Below are 14233 nucleotides of genomic sequence, written 5' to 3'. Positions count from 1 at the left end.
TTAGATCCCGCGCTGGAACAAAAAGTCGTTTGATAGAAACTTTATAATCTCTCTGAGGATACTTCTGTAACGATAAAGAAAAAAGAAAGAAGTCAGTTGTAGTTTGCCGTCAGATCGTTTCAGTTCTTTAACATTTAACTTTGGAGATCAATCATCAGAACAAGATGGCGGCTCTGCTTTCATGCAGCCACATGAACGTGGGTTTGTGGCATTAACTGAAACTGGCGGGATTTCACCGCTAGCTTCAAGTTCTTTCAGGTACTTTCCTTCAACTGTAAAAGGTGTGGTGGACATTCATGACTAAAAGGACACCACAGGTCAGATAGCAGGCAGTCTCATTAGCTGGGAAATCCCTGCAAGGCCGACATTTAGATGGTGAAAGCAACGATTCATTTATCAGCTCAACTAAGATCCCAAAAGCCCAAAAAACCACTGAAGTTTGCACTACCCTCCGTGGACTCTCACTCAGATTTACACTGTTTTACTGTCACATTCTTAGTTGTTGTTTTTTGGGTCCAGATTTACGCTCAGATCCTGCTGACAGCAGATTAGAGAAATCTGTCGGCGTTAACATCAAGGACAGCAAAAAGCCTCTTTAAAAAACGTTTTAAGGTTGTGAGTGTGGCTCCTCCCATTTCTCTGTTGTATTGTTACTGTAGTATCGCTGTAACATAAATGTTTTCTAAGTTATTAAAACCAACATCCCAGGCATCTCTTCAAAAAAAAAAAAAAAAAAAAAAACAACACTGTGTCTGTGCCTTTTTTAACAATTACGTCACAGGAAGATGATTCAACCCTGAAAATGACTCAGATCAGGGAAGTTGATGAATGAGCTGAAGAGGTCTGAGAAGTTTCTATTGCTGTTTTCAACACCTTGTTTTTTCTACTATGAAAATGTGTCACAGTAAAAATCAAATGTAACCACAATGACTCCCAGCTGAACACAACCTTTCTGTTTCTGTAAGCTGCTGCTTCACTGTGTGGAAGAAAATGAAAGATTACCTACCTACGTTCACCTTAAAGGCTTAGAATAGCTATATTCAATTTTAATATTTACATATAATGTAAACAGATTATGCTTTGAGTATGATTAGTGTCTCTAAATATATAGAGCTAATGTTATTATTATGTGCTCGATTGTTTATTATTCACAAATGTTTATTAACTTCCTCTTTTCAATAATCCTGATCTAGATGTTTTTTTTACATACCCCCCAAACTTTTGTCTTTTTTTAAATTGTAATTTCTAGAGTTGTTTTTTTTGTTGTTTTGTTTTTGGAGAAAAAAAATTGTGAATTTAAAACGGTTTTATTTAAAGAAGTTTCCATGAAAAATCTCTGTATAAGAAAATCTGCCTCACTAGGAGTAGCCGCGTGTACACCGCCCTCCAGTGGATAAGGTATGTAATGACATTTCAAATGTAATATTTTTTTATTTTCTGCTCACATTAAAACATGTTTTGGATGTAATATTGTGATTTTATATGTTCTGAGTTTTTATTAAGGCTGGGCGGGTTCTAATATAACGATAGCAGCCTTGCTATCTAATGCAAATATCCAAAAAGTTTAATTTTTTACCATTGCTAGTGAGCTAGCATTTATTCTCCATAGATTGTATAAAGATAATCACTATTTACAGTTTATGGATTCTCCTCTAAAATAATTATTTAGATAATTTTAACAACAATTAAAGAACTATTAGCTCGGCGAGCTTTTGAGTAGACTATCAACCATGCTAAAAACCGGAAACTAATAAAACATTAAAGCCATAAAATAAAGTCAAACACTGCGGGACGGTAAAATGCTGCCCTCAAGCGGTCATTGGGAGTAACTGCAGGCAGACAACTCGTAAAGGTAGACATAATAACCTAAGGAAGAACTTCCGGTCAGAATACGATTAGGAAACTACAGTTTATAAACGCACACTAAATATGAGTGCACAAAATCAGTCATAACCCAGTCTGTCTTCAATGTACTGTTTAATATTGTTTTAATTGTTTTCTTTTATACCTAGTTTATTTTTATAACAATATCACTATAATAATTACGTTTACTCTACTATTTACTATTACTATTCTGTTTTAATTTGTCTTATTGTTATTTGATGCTTTGGTAATATTGTCAGTTACATTTATGCCAATAAAGCTTGTAAACTGATTGTAGACATAAGCTTTAAACACAGGAAGGCAAGAAATATTTTTTTTTTTCTTAGAAAACTTTTACTTCATTACAAAACTTCTTGATACTTGGGATCAAATTACAGTTTGGCACATTTAACTGTAGCTTGTGAATCATTAGTGTTGAATATGACATCTATGACTTCTTTATGTCTTTAGATGCTTTTAAAATAATGTATGTTGAAACAATAAAGTCTGTTTTGTATACAACAATAATCCATTAAGTTATACAAAGTTTATGGGGGGGAAAAAGAAGCGAGTAGTTTAAAATCTCCAAAATGATAAAAAAAATAAAAAAATAAAAAAATAAAAAATAAAATAAAAAAAAGACCAAATATTAACGCAACTGCAATTATAAAATAACAGATGAATTAAACAAAGAAAGGAGCTAAACATATTTCAAAATAAGTCATGAACATTAGTTTCAACAATATTTTTTTTTAACTTTTTGCTTAATAGAAAGGAATTGCAATTAATCAGTAAATAATATAAATTAAATTTGAGGTAATCACGTGGTCTCCCGTCTTCACATGTTCTCGCGAGATTTCAGCTCACACTGTGGGGTTGATATGTTGAGGAGCGCTCACATCACTAGCTACAACATTAAGCTAACTGTTGTATTTTCAGAGTTCACAGCGTCGTTGTTGACTCTCTGAGCAGCTCTCAGTCTGCGTTTGAAAGGAGACCACATCCCGGACTTCTTTAATCCGCCTCCAACTGTCCTGCTTTTGTTTACTAAGAAGTTATCCCGGGTTAAATTAGCACGGCCCCCCCTTGTTGACAGCCTGGTCGTGTTTGTTTCCTCTGCACCTCTTCAGACTTTTAACGATGGTCTTACTGAAAAACCTCCATCCTCCCACCGAGGGAGTGCGACATGAGCAAGCCGAGACGGTGGCGGTGATGGGCGGCCAGAGGCTGGGATGTGGCACGCTGTACGTCGCAGAAACGTGAGTGATGCACGTGGCGCTTGTTTTTTTGTTTTTCCCACTTTAAACCAAAATTGTCTCTTTGGAAATGAGGGGTTTGACTTCAGCCTTTATTATAGGCAGGGAGCAAGTTTTTACTAATGTTCAGTGCAGAAAGTAAAGTAACAGATTTAAAGGAGACATATTATAAAAGTCTATTTTATAATGTTTTTGAACATTTATTTGTCTTCTGAACCAACAATGTTTCTTTCTTTTCTCTTATTCAGACGCCTGTCGTGGTTCGATGGTGCTGGGTTGGGTTTCTGTCTGGAGTATCCAACCATTGGCCTGCACGCCATCTCCAGAGATGTCAGCGCCTATCCGCAGGAACACCTGTACGTCATGGTCAACGGCAAAGTAGGAGGTGAGAATGAAGCTGTATCAGTCAGTTTTTTAAATTGCAGATCCAGAGGAGCCATTTTCCTTAATTCTGATTTCTAAGCTGTTGTCTGTCTGCAAATCAGGGAAAGTTTAAATTCCACTAAAAGGTCTTTCAGCTCTGTTGAGTGTTTCTGCACAGTGCACGAATGAAAGGTTCACATTTGATCCTCTCAGATGAGAACGAGGCAGAAATGGCCGACAATGCAGCTGATGAAGACGTAGATGACGATGACGACGACAACAACAGCTGCAGCAGTGGCGGCGGCGGTGACGACGACGAAGAAGGAACGATAACAGAGATCAGATTTGTGCCCAGCGACAAGGCGGCATGTGAGTGGCTCCGAGGATCAGCCTGATGCCCCGACTCTTATCTCACATTTATATCTTTTGTTCCGCTGCCGGGTCACATTTCCATCCATTTTAACCACATTATAAAAGCCATAGATCCTGAGATAAAACAGATAATAGTCTTTTCAAGCATTTGATATAAATTGACAAATGTTTCACGGATAATAACAAAAACAACCCCGACTTCTTGCTGCTTAAATATGAACTCAGTTGGGATCTAAACATTCAGGGATGTTTCATTTCTACAGTCTGTAAAACTTGACGAACAAAGACGTCGTCTCTGATCACCATGAACACACATTTTGGTTCTTTTGGACTCTAACACCTTCTGTGTGTGTGTGTGTGTGTGTGTGTGTGTGTGTGTGTGTGTGTGTGTTTTGATGCAGTGGAGCCGATGTTCTCTGCGATGTGCGACTGCCAGGCGCTGCACCCCGATCCGGAAGACGACGACTCCGACAACGACTTCGAAGGAGAAGAGTACGACGTGGAGGAGGCCGGTGAGGAAGAACACACAGACGCGTGAAGATGCACACTCAGTCGTACATTTAAACGGCTCCATCATGCTCAACAAAATGCTAATGCTAACGATGAGCTAATGATCACATGACGCGTTAAGAGAACATTTCTGCTGGCGTGTTGAAGCCTTTAAGTTTGTCATGTTTCACTTTAAAAGAAAACCAGTTTGAGATGTTTGTGTTTCATACAAATCGTCTCCTTTAATCAGATGTTTCAGCTACTTTTTCAAAAACATTTTGTTCCCTGAAAACCAACCTTTTGTCTCACCTCTGTTCTCCCTCTGTTTTCTTTTTGGCCAACCCGTCCCGTGTTACCTGGACTCTTTGGTTACAGAGGCAGGTGAGACATCAGCACTGACGTCTTTACAGACTGTCTGATCCCGCGGGGAGGACAGAACAATCTGGGTCTGAATATTAAAAACAGCCCAAGTGTTGGAGCTGAACAGCGATCTTTGACAGTCTGTGGCTCAGCTGGAAGGTCAGGGGTTCGATCCCCAGCGCATGAGTAATCAGAAGACTAGAACAAGTATCTTTATTTTTAGGAGAGCTGAGATCAGTGAACAAAAACATTTAGTTTCTTTAAAGGTTAACCTGCTGTTAAAGTCTCTCTCTCTCTCTCCTGCACCGCCCAGAGCACGGCCACGGAGACATCCCCACCTTCTACACCTGTGACGAGGGTCTGTCGTCGCTCACGCAGGAGGGCCAGGCCACGCTGGAGAGGCTGGAGGGGATGTTGGCTCATTCGGTGGCTCAGCAGTACAACATGGCCGGGGTCCGGTCTGCTGAAACCAACAATGGATTTGAAGGTTCGAGACTCGACCCGGCAGCAATAGTTGATTTATCTATATATCGATCTACACTGGATCCAGGACACTTCTCTGTTCTGACATTTTAAGGAAGAGATCTGACATGTTTTAGTGATCTGTGTGTGTGTGTGTGTGTGTGTGTGTGTGTGTGTGTGTGTGTGTGTGTGTGTGTGTGTGTGTGTGTGTGTGTGTGTGTGTGTGTGTGTGTGTGTGTGTGTGTGTGTGTGTGTGTGTGTGTGTGTGTGTGTGTGTGTGTGTGTGTGTGTGTGTGTGTGTGTGTGTGTGTGTGTGTGTGTTTTGACAGATGGTATGGAGGTGGACACGGCTGCCATGGAGGCCGGTCAGTTCGAGGATGCAGATGTTGACCACTGGTAACGTAACCTGATACCATTTTTTAAAGTTTAACACAAATGAAGTGATTTCTCTTTAGTGCTTTATTCACGTGTTGTTCCGACTCGTTCTGTAGATGGAAGTCGCCGCAGCAGCGTCCAGTCAGAGCGGCAGTGTTGCATCATGGGATTGAAGAAAAGAACGGCAGCACTTCTTTAAAGCTCTTACTTTAACTCTCTTTCTGTTCCTCAGATTAAACCTTTTTCCGTGTGCTTTAAGACATCTCAGCAGTCTGTCTGTAGTAACTTGTGTTTTTTCTTCTTTGATTGGAGCTCACATACTAAATTTATGTCGATGGGTTTCTGCTCTCTTTCTGAAATGTGTCAGGTGACGATACAGACCCCAGAACCATTGATTAAAGAAAACACTGAGTTTCTGTTTTGTACCTAACGACCAACTAAATATCTGCTTTTCCTGCTGAGAAGAGTTCATGTCTTTGTATGAAATTGTCAATAAATAAATAGTTTTTCTATGAGCTTGTTGTTTTTGGTTTCAAAGATCTGTGTGTGCCGCCTCGATCCTTCACGGAAACATTCAAAACCTTCCTTCAGTGACCTTGTTTCCGACTTTAAGCGGTTCACTGTCTCCGTTCGTCCTCAGTGGACGATCAGAGACGTCGCTGGTGTGAAAATGGAAGATTCAGGAGCTCAAGCGGAAGATATTCGTCTATCGCTTTATTACTTTAGAAGAACCAGATCCTGTATAAAATATAAACATTTGTTGTGACCAAAGTGCTGTTAACTGTAATGAATTAAACATGAGGAAAAAGTTATTCAACAGACGGGATTTCACAGTTTCGTCGACATTTACAGAGAATTCAAAGGCACCACTTCCGTCTGTGCTACACAACCACACTGTGCTCTGATCGGGAATGTCACAGAATTAATACAGTATTTATAATCTCTATGAATTATCACCAACGAGAGTAGTGTGTTAAATAAATCTGTGATCATACAACTTCATATAAACGTTTCAGTGCATTAGAAACGTTAAATCTCTCTACAGTAACTCACTTTTAGGTTTTATGGGCCATGTGGGTTCTCATGCTGTCGTCAACCTAAACACCAGAATCATGCAGGTATGAAGCAAACTACATGGTTATAAATGTTGGTATTTACGATGGCAAATATTGAACATTTATTTCAGTCTTTCAAAAGTTGGAAGAGATGATTTGTGTTGAAGTGTTTAAATAAGAGTTCAGACTCTGTGTCTTTAGTTTTCTGTTTAGCTTCTAAGATGTGCTTTTGAGGTGAAACCATCCTAAAGACCTGCAGTGGTCAGGAGGATTCATTATAAAGTCTAAATAAAAAGTGCATATCAGTGATATCTAACTCGTGATGTCTGAGCTCTGTCAGAGACTTTTGTGCTCCGGGTCTGAGATCTGCTCGCTGACTCTCAGGTCCTCTTCTTCGTGTCCAGGGGGAGATGATGAGGAGACGGCGAGTTCCTCGACATCAGAGGGATGAGTTTATCAAACAGCAGCACTGAGCTCATCGTACCTGCAGCAGCAAGAGTGAGGAAGACGAGGAACAAGTCAGTTTTTATAGAAAAACTGAAGAACAAACTTGATCGCTGTGATTGATAGTAACCATCAAAGAACCCTGCAGCTTCAAAATTTACCTTTTACAAACTACACGGCAAAGATGATGTTTTTCGTAAAATATGGGAACCCTTTTTGTCATATATGGGCTTGAATATTTCTACCATTCTTTCAAGAGGGTTTGTATCATAGCTGAGAATGCTCTGCCTCAATGACGCCCTATCATGCATGGCAGTGTACACTTGGTTTATTTTCCTTGCTTATTTTATTTCATTTGTCTGGAATGATTCCTGAATCTCTCGCCTGTATAAATTTAAATTTGTATTGAAATGTGTGTGTGAGCCAAATGAATGTACCGTAAATTCCGGACTATAAGCCGCTACTTTTTTCTCACACTTCGAGCACTGCGGCTTCTACTCCGGTGCGGCTAATGCATGGATTTTTTATGGGGGACAATGAGCTTCTGCCGCAAAAACATTTGACTTCGTCACGTCGGATCTTAATATCAGTCATTTTGCGCTTTATGCACGCACCCTCACGATGGAAAACACACGGAGAAATACATATGATGCAGCTTTCAAGTTAAAGGCGATCGACCTGGCTGTCAAAGAAGCTAACAGAGCTGCTGCACGTTAAGATGACACTGACAGCGACAACAGAGACTGAGGAAGTGAGTAATGAAGTCATTCTGAGGCAGTGAATGGATGGACTTTTTCTTGTGAAATATATTACGGTCATCTTTTTCATCAGCCGTGTTACAGACACCGTCGGCTAGGCTTCGTATTGTAACGGTTCATGTTGTAAAGTCAGTAGTTGATAATGTGTTCATAATTCCGATTATGTGGAGAGTCAGTGAATGCACCAGCGAGGACGTGTTGAGTGGCTGTATGAGAGAACGCTGGGGGAGAGAGTTGGATTGTTACAGCAAGTTATGTGTTGCTCTCTGCTGTAAACGGCGTGGTCACGGCCGACAGTGATCGGGTTATTAAAAGTTATTATTTGAACGCTCTCGTCGTCCTTTAACGTCCGTACGGACGCTACAGTATTTGCGGATGTTACCGGTAGCCTACGTCTGTGTAAATAGCTCTTGTTATAGCGTGGACACCTGCGGCTTATAATCAAGTGCGGCTTATATATGTACAAATACATTTATTTACTTATTTTTAGCCGGTGCGGCTTATATCCAGGTGCGCTCAATAGTACGGAATTTACGGTATGTTTGTTTTTGTCAGTTGTGTTCCTGTTTTATTTTTGAAAATTTAATAAACATATATTTAAAAAAAATAATAAAAAATAAAAAATTTACTTTTTAAATCAAATCAAGCTTACTTATTTCATAATCATTACACTTTCTGAAATTCAGGGAGATCTGTTTTCCAGATTCTTTCAAAGAGATGATTTGTTTACAAGAAATCAGAGAAATTAACTTTGAAGCAGCCTATCAGATTTGTCAACACTTTAAATGATCAGAAAAACAAACAAAACGAGGAGGAAATACAGGAATGTTGATTTAAAGAAAATATTCTTGTTCATGTTTTTGGTTTAAGAGATCATTTAAGAAGAGCAAAAAACAAGACTTACTTAACCCTGTCTTTACTCAGTAGAACATGAAATAAATCTGTCTTCTCTGATATTGATTGATGTTTGATATACTGCACGTGTATTTGCTTTTATCAATACATTGGTCTTCAAGGTTTAAGTGAATTGCACAAACACCAAGAGGCCTGGAACAGAAGTTGAGAACACTCTTTGCAAAAAGCCCCCCCAAAAACTGTCAGTCAATATTACTGCAGGTTAAAAACACATTTAAAGTATTAGATTATTTTATTTAAGATTTTTGTTAAAAGCTGAAATGTGTGCTTTTTAAGACCCTGCAGATACATCAGTGAACTGTACATCAGCGGTTCTTACCAAGCAGTGGGCCCAGCCAGTAGACCAGGCAGTAGTCCAGGAAAGAGTTCCCACTGCAGGGGAACTGAGTGGAGAAGGCCAGCGCGGGGTTAAACACTGCTCCTGTCACACTGCCGCCTGGACACACACACACACACACACACACACACACACACACACACACACACATGCACGAGACGTTAAATGGCTTTTCATTCATCAACAACGTAAGTTGAACTTTTAGAGCAACACTTAAAAGTGACAGGGAACAAGACTGGGAACACCGTCTTACCTGCATAAACCACTGTCGCGATGACTGCCGCTACAGCGTGCACGCGGTATTTCTCCTTCACGGATCTCGTATGCGTGATGGCAGTCTGAACCGCAAAGGCACACGCGAGCTCCACTGCGATGGCTTTGGAAACGGGCGCGTGCACGGGGCTGATGCACCGGTAACCAAGGAGCTTGTGCCTCACGTGCAGTCCTGACAAGCCCAAACCCCAAAGCATCGGCACCGCAGTCCGTGCAGCAGCGGCCGCACCGAACTGGCACGCGATTCTCCGCAGTGCGCATCCGCCCGAGAGCCTCGCGTGGTACGCGTGCTCGAGCGCACCGGAGGGGTTTCCAATAGCCCCGCTGAAGGTGAGCCCGTGCACCACAGCCCCCAGGTACGTAAAGGTGAGCGCGAGGCGAGGTTCGATCCCGCCCACTTCTGCGAGAAGCTTCAGCTCGTGCGTGCAGCAGCATAGCTGGAAGGTGGACACGAGTTCCACCGCGTACACAGAGAGCCCGGTGTCCGTCAGGGCGCTGGTCAAAAACCTGCGGGCCACTTCGCACAGAGCGACAATCCCCACGAGCATCGACAGAGACACAGCCACGTCTGCAGTCATGTTTGCGGCTGCCCTGCGCTCTCTGTCGGGGTCTGTCTGAGTCTGCAGCCGCGGGGCGACCCCCCTATGGACCGAGCAGCTCAGCTCTCCTCTCCGGCTCCTAGTCTCTCTCTGTATCGCTGATTCTTGCTTCCTGTGGTAGATGAATGGATCTCTTTCCCGGAGGATGTGAGTCCAACCGGGGGGAAAAAAATAGCTTACTCACATGGTGCGGAAGTGACCGAGCTTTACTGTTCTCTTCTCCTCCTCCCCCTCTCTGCTGCTCCTCTGCTGCTTGTCTTTCATCTTTCACCGTTTGCCTCACTTCTTTTTTTTTTTTTTTTTATCATCTCACTCATCCTGTTCTCTATACATCCCTCTCATCCTGTCAGATGTATTGTCCACCCTCTCTTATGCCTAGTAGCATCTAATACTTCTGATTCCAGACTTCCCTTCAGCAGTCATTGTCATAAAACATGTCTAATCATATTTAGGACATGATATTTGTTGCAGCCATCTTCTCCTTGTTTATGGTGTTATCTCAGTGTTTGTTTTAATAACACCTGACTTGACAACTGTATGTAAGAGTGCACCAACATTATGACTCCTTGAACGTGACCCTGACACAAACCTTTTAATACAACAAGAAAAAATACATATTGTAGCTATACATTTGTGCCTCTTGAACACAATTATGTCCAATGAAGCATATCGAGTATCTGAGTAATCAAAAATATAACGTGATCAGGAAGTTGGTCTTCATATAGTATACGTTTACAGGTGAATAACTTTACAACAAAATACAATCAAATCAGGTAAGTAAGTAAGCTATACTCCTATCTCATCGAAGAACTACAAATATGGTGGCTTTCACATGTTTTGGTCCTCCTGACTCCCCTGCAGATCACTGACAGCCGGTTCAGGACTTCAGGTACTCTGGTTCTCTCAGACCGGGATGGACAGATGACGATAAAGTCGTCTGCATGAAAGCTGCTCACCTCAAACCTTCATCAGAGGCTTTTAAAACAAATAAAATGAGGAATGTAAAAGAGATATAAAAGAGTAAGTAGAAATAGTTTTCAGAAGAACACAGTCAGGTAGCTCGCATCTGTGCTGAAGGAACTGAACCTCCTGATCTGATTATCATGTGGCTCTCAGCAGCATTAGGCTCTGTATCAAGTAGGCTAATCTCTGTCTATGACCACTGTCAGGTCAAAGGTCAAACACGCTGCGTGGAGGTTAAGTCCACGTAACAGTTTTGTTTTTTACCATTTCAGAGTTTTGCATGTATAGAAGGTTTTTTCCCTGGGTCAGATGTGTATGTTAGTCAGGTACAGTTTATAGTTTATGTGTTTAATTTATTAAACCTCTATCCTCACATTTGTGATCAGGAGAGTCTTATTTTGAGTTTTATCTCCACTGAGGCTGAACAGACTTTTACATTTAAAAAGTCCATCCTCTTCCTTTTTTTGATGTTTGTCGTTCTCGATCCTGTACGACTTTTGTGAATATGGACCCTGCCTGTTTATTTTGTTAAATGTGCGTTTCAGAAGTTCTATTTGTTTTTCTGAAACAAAACACTGTGCACTTTTTGTTTAATGCCAATAATCTGATTTTCGTTCTGAATGAGTATTTTTTAATCATATATCCACTGTTCATATTTTAATGGACAGTATTTCCTTTCTGAAAGAGACTCCTTGTTCTCAATCTAATCTTTCATTCAAGCTGTTGTTCTTATTGTTTGTCTTGTTGACACTCTCTACGGAGTTTCGTGCAGCTCTCCTCTCCCTCCACTAGATGTCGCTGTCCCATTATTCTTCACTGGAGTTTGTAAACCCTTAATCATAGAAAGACTTTTTAAATCAGCTCCTTGAATGTTTTCTAAACCTGTCTTCATGCAGAACTTCTTTCACAGCTCTGCTGTTACATTAACTGTGCATCAACACAATGACAGATTTCACTGATTTAAGATGTTTTTGTGGAAACACTCACACAGGAAAAATGTCTGTAATATTTGACAGGTTTTTTATGAGGTTTCCACAAAGAAAAAAAAATAGACTCAAAGAAGATGTAAAGGATTTCATGACATCCTTTTAAGGTTAAATATGAATTTCAATGATGTTTTGTGCTTCGATCCTAATTTCTAGAGCTATTTTTGGTGCTTTTATTCATCTTTCACTTTTTACCTCTTTTTTTTTAAAATTATTTTGTTATTTTTGATGCTTTGATTTATTTCTTTTCTAACTCTTTACCTTTCATTGTTTTATTTGTTATTGATGTGATTTATTGTCTCCTTTTTGTTTTGTCTATATTTGTCTATATTATGTTTTAATCATTATTCTGTGCTTGTTCTTGTTTTGAATCGCAGTAAAGCAGATTGTATTGATGTTGATTTGTATGAAAAATAAAGCTGACTGATTTATTGGCTGTGACTCAGTTGGTAGAGTCAGTCGTCTCTCATCCGGACGGTCAGAGGTTTGATTCCCAACTCCTGCAGCAACATGTATGATGTGTCATCGGGCAAGACACTTAACCCCAAGTTACTCCAGCTGCTCCGTCAGTGGTTCACACGTGTGTTTGACTCTTCACACAGTGTGTGAAAGTGACCTGGGGTGTAAAAGCACTTTGAGTAGTGAGAAGACTAGAAAAGCACTCAACAAACTCAAATCAATTTACCATGTATAGATGTTACACTGCCATGTTACTAATTTAGAAAACATGTATTAAAAAGTATCACATGTTTGGTCGTGTAAAATGCGCATGATGAAATAAATTCTTTATAAATTCCTGCACATTTTAAATTCGTTATCCTTTGGCAGATTTGCACCGAAATGCCTCCTCTTTAGCCGGGTTCATAAAAGAAACTAGAATGCCGGAATTATCCCAAGTGTCCGTGAACGCACCACCACTTGCTCTGTACTCACGACCATTGGGTTTGCGCTGACTTCCCAAACCAGCCAATGGACAGCAGGCGAACCTGAGTTTGACCAATGAGGTGTTGGGAGAGGAGTGTAGGGGGGCGGGTGTTTCTGTGCAGCAGGCTTCTCTGTGCATATCTAACAATAGCCTGGGATCGGCAAGTTTACTGTTAAAAAAAACCACCCAGCCAGGAGGGCGGCCGTGCACAGCAGAGCTGAGCCCAGAGGAGAGCAGAGTTTTCCGAATACATGAGACGGTCAGTCCCGGTGTCGGAAATTATCAGCCAACATCCTGGGATTTACATTTTTTTAACCATTCAAGAGGTGAGTGAGCCTTTCGACTTTATTTCTAAGGCTGCAATTTATCTCCTCATCTGCGTTCTCAGCCAGGCATGGTGCATTGTGAATTAGGTGCTCATTAGCCTGTGAATAGGAAGGGGTTAATGGTTACTGTAGGCTGGGACTACTCTATTATTCCTTCATTCTTTATCTACATCCATTTATTAACGCCCCCCCCCCGGACTCCACAGGCCCTCCAGTCCGCACACAGCAGACCTCAAGTCCGCCACGATGATGTTAGAACAGTCGGAGGTGGATGGTTGATGGTTGAGTTTATTTTTTCTTATTGCACCGGTTCCCTCCCAGTTCACCAGCTGGTTTGATAACATGGGAGTTTTTTTTTTTCCTTTTTCTGGAAAACCTTTTACATCACACAGGACGAAAAATCAAATGAATGAATGAATTATTGGGGGAACAAAATCCTGCCAGTTTCTTACTTTTCCATTTTATGAAATCTACCTGAAAGATGCCTGCACGTGACATGATCTCACTTTCTCACATATAAACCTCTGAAATGATCCCACAAGTGCTCTCATCTGATATGTCTAATAATAATAATCAAGGTGTGTCATCCAGACGGAGCAGGTACATCCTGCGCAGTGTTCCTGTCCTGTACAGGTGACCCTCTCCATCTCACCCTCTGTGTGTTTTAAGTTGCTGTAAACTTTCTTCTCCCTGCTCAGTAATCTGCTTGGAAAGCTCTCTCTTGTTTCCACATGGCTCAGCAGAAATCCCCGCACTTCTCCTGAGCACGCAGAGCACAGTTCAGATTCATGGGGATGTTTTAGTAGCTTCTCCTCATTGATTACAGACCGACAGGCTCAAGCTTACATTTGGCGTTTTTATCACCTTGCAGAGTTAGTTCCCAGCTCGTTACCTCTCCAACTGGGCCAGACTCTTTCTCAGGCTGAGCTGGGCTGACGTTGCCCTTTGCTCCCTGTTATAAACAAACTTTCCCTTCTTCTGCAAGTCCAGTTTCCTGGATAAGGAAAAGCTGTAATTTGCTAAAGCTGATTAAAAGTGCTTGCTGTTGAAACGCCTGAGCAGCTCTGACACAGTCTCTAACCTCAGGTGCTGCATGTTGTTATTCTACTGTA

At 41.1% G+C, this 14233-nt stretch overlaps 3 protein-coding genes and 1 long non-coding RNA gene across 7 annotated transcripts in view; 3 read left to right on the top strand and 1 right to left on the bottom strand.

Moving 5' to 3' along the window:
- Window positions 1–2698: 2698 nt before the first annotated feature.
- clns1a (chloride channel, nucleotide-sensitive, 1A) lies at window positions 2699–6055 on the top strand (the record flags this gene model as incomplete). Of its 2 annotated transcripts, XM_079354327.1 has the most annotated exons (7): window positions 2699–3122; window positions 3368–3504; window positions 3696–3851; window positions 4256–4366; window positions 5017–5190; window positions 5495–5561; window positions 5657–6055. In XM_079354327.1, coding segments are annotated over exons 1-7 (765 nt in total). In that variant the 5' UTR covers window positions 2699–3003. The 2 variants fall into 2 exon arrangements, with proteins under 2 accessions (XP_079210453.1, XP_079210452.1); XM_079354326.1 differs by lacking the exon at window positions 5657–6055 and having other exon boundaries at window positions 5495–5565.
- Window positions 6056–6776: 721 nt separating this feature from the next.
- Window positions 6777–10131, bottom strand: aqp11 (aquaporin 11). Its single transcript, XM_079354325.1, has 3 exons — window positions 9303–10131; window positions 9032–9148; window positions 6777–7079 (listed from the first exon to the last, which is right to left on the bottom strand). The coding sequence occupies exons 1-3, from the start codon at window positions 9898–9900 to the stop codon at window positions 6976–6978; spliced, it is 819 nt and encodes a 272-aa protein (XP_079210451.1). The 5' UTR covers window positions 9901–10131; the 3' UTR covers window positions 6777–6975.
- On the top strand, window positions 10002–10842 carry LOC306830705. Its single transcript, XR_013780001.1, has 3 exons — window positions 10002–10068; window positions 10660–10702; window positions 10783–10842. It is a non-coding gene; the product is annotated as an uncharacterized lncRNA (long non-coding RNA).
- A 2099-nt stretch (window positions 10843–12941) lies between these two features.
- Window positions 12942–14233, top strand: part of pak1 (p21 protein (Cdc42/Rac)-activated kinase 1) — a 42860-nt gene continuing 41568 nt past the window's right edge. For all 3 annotated transcript variants that reach the window (XM_079354320.1, XM_079354321.1, XM_079354319.1), the window contains exon 1: window positions 12942–13121. The gene's annotated coding sequence lies outside the window, so the exon portion shown is untranslated. The remainder of the gene's footprint in view (window positions 13122–14233) is intronic.

This window comes from Symphodus melops, assembly GCF_947650265.1.
Source record: "Symphodus melops genome assembly, chromosome: 10".
NCBI classification, from domain to species: domain Eukaryota; kingdom Metazoa; phylum Chordata; class Actinopteri; order Labriformes; family Labridae; genus Symphodus; species Symphodus melops.
Note: the sequence above shows the minus strand (reverse complement) of the source record. Positions and strands in the feature narration are given on the sequence as shown.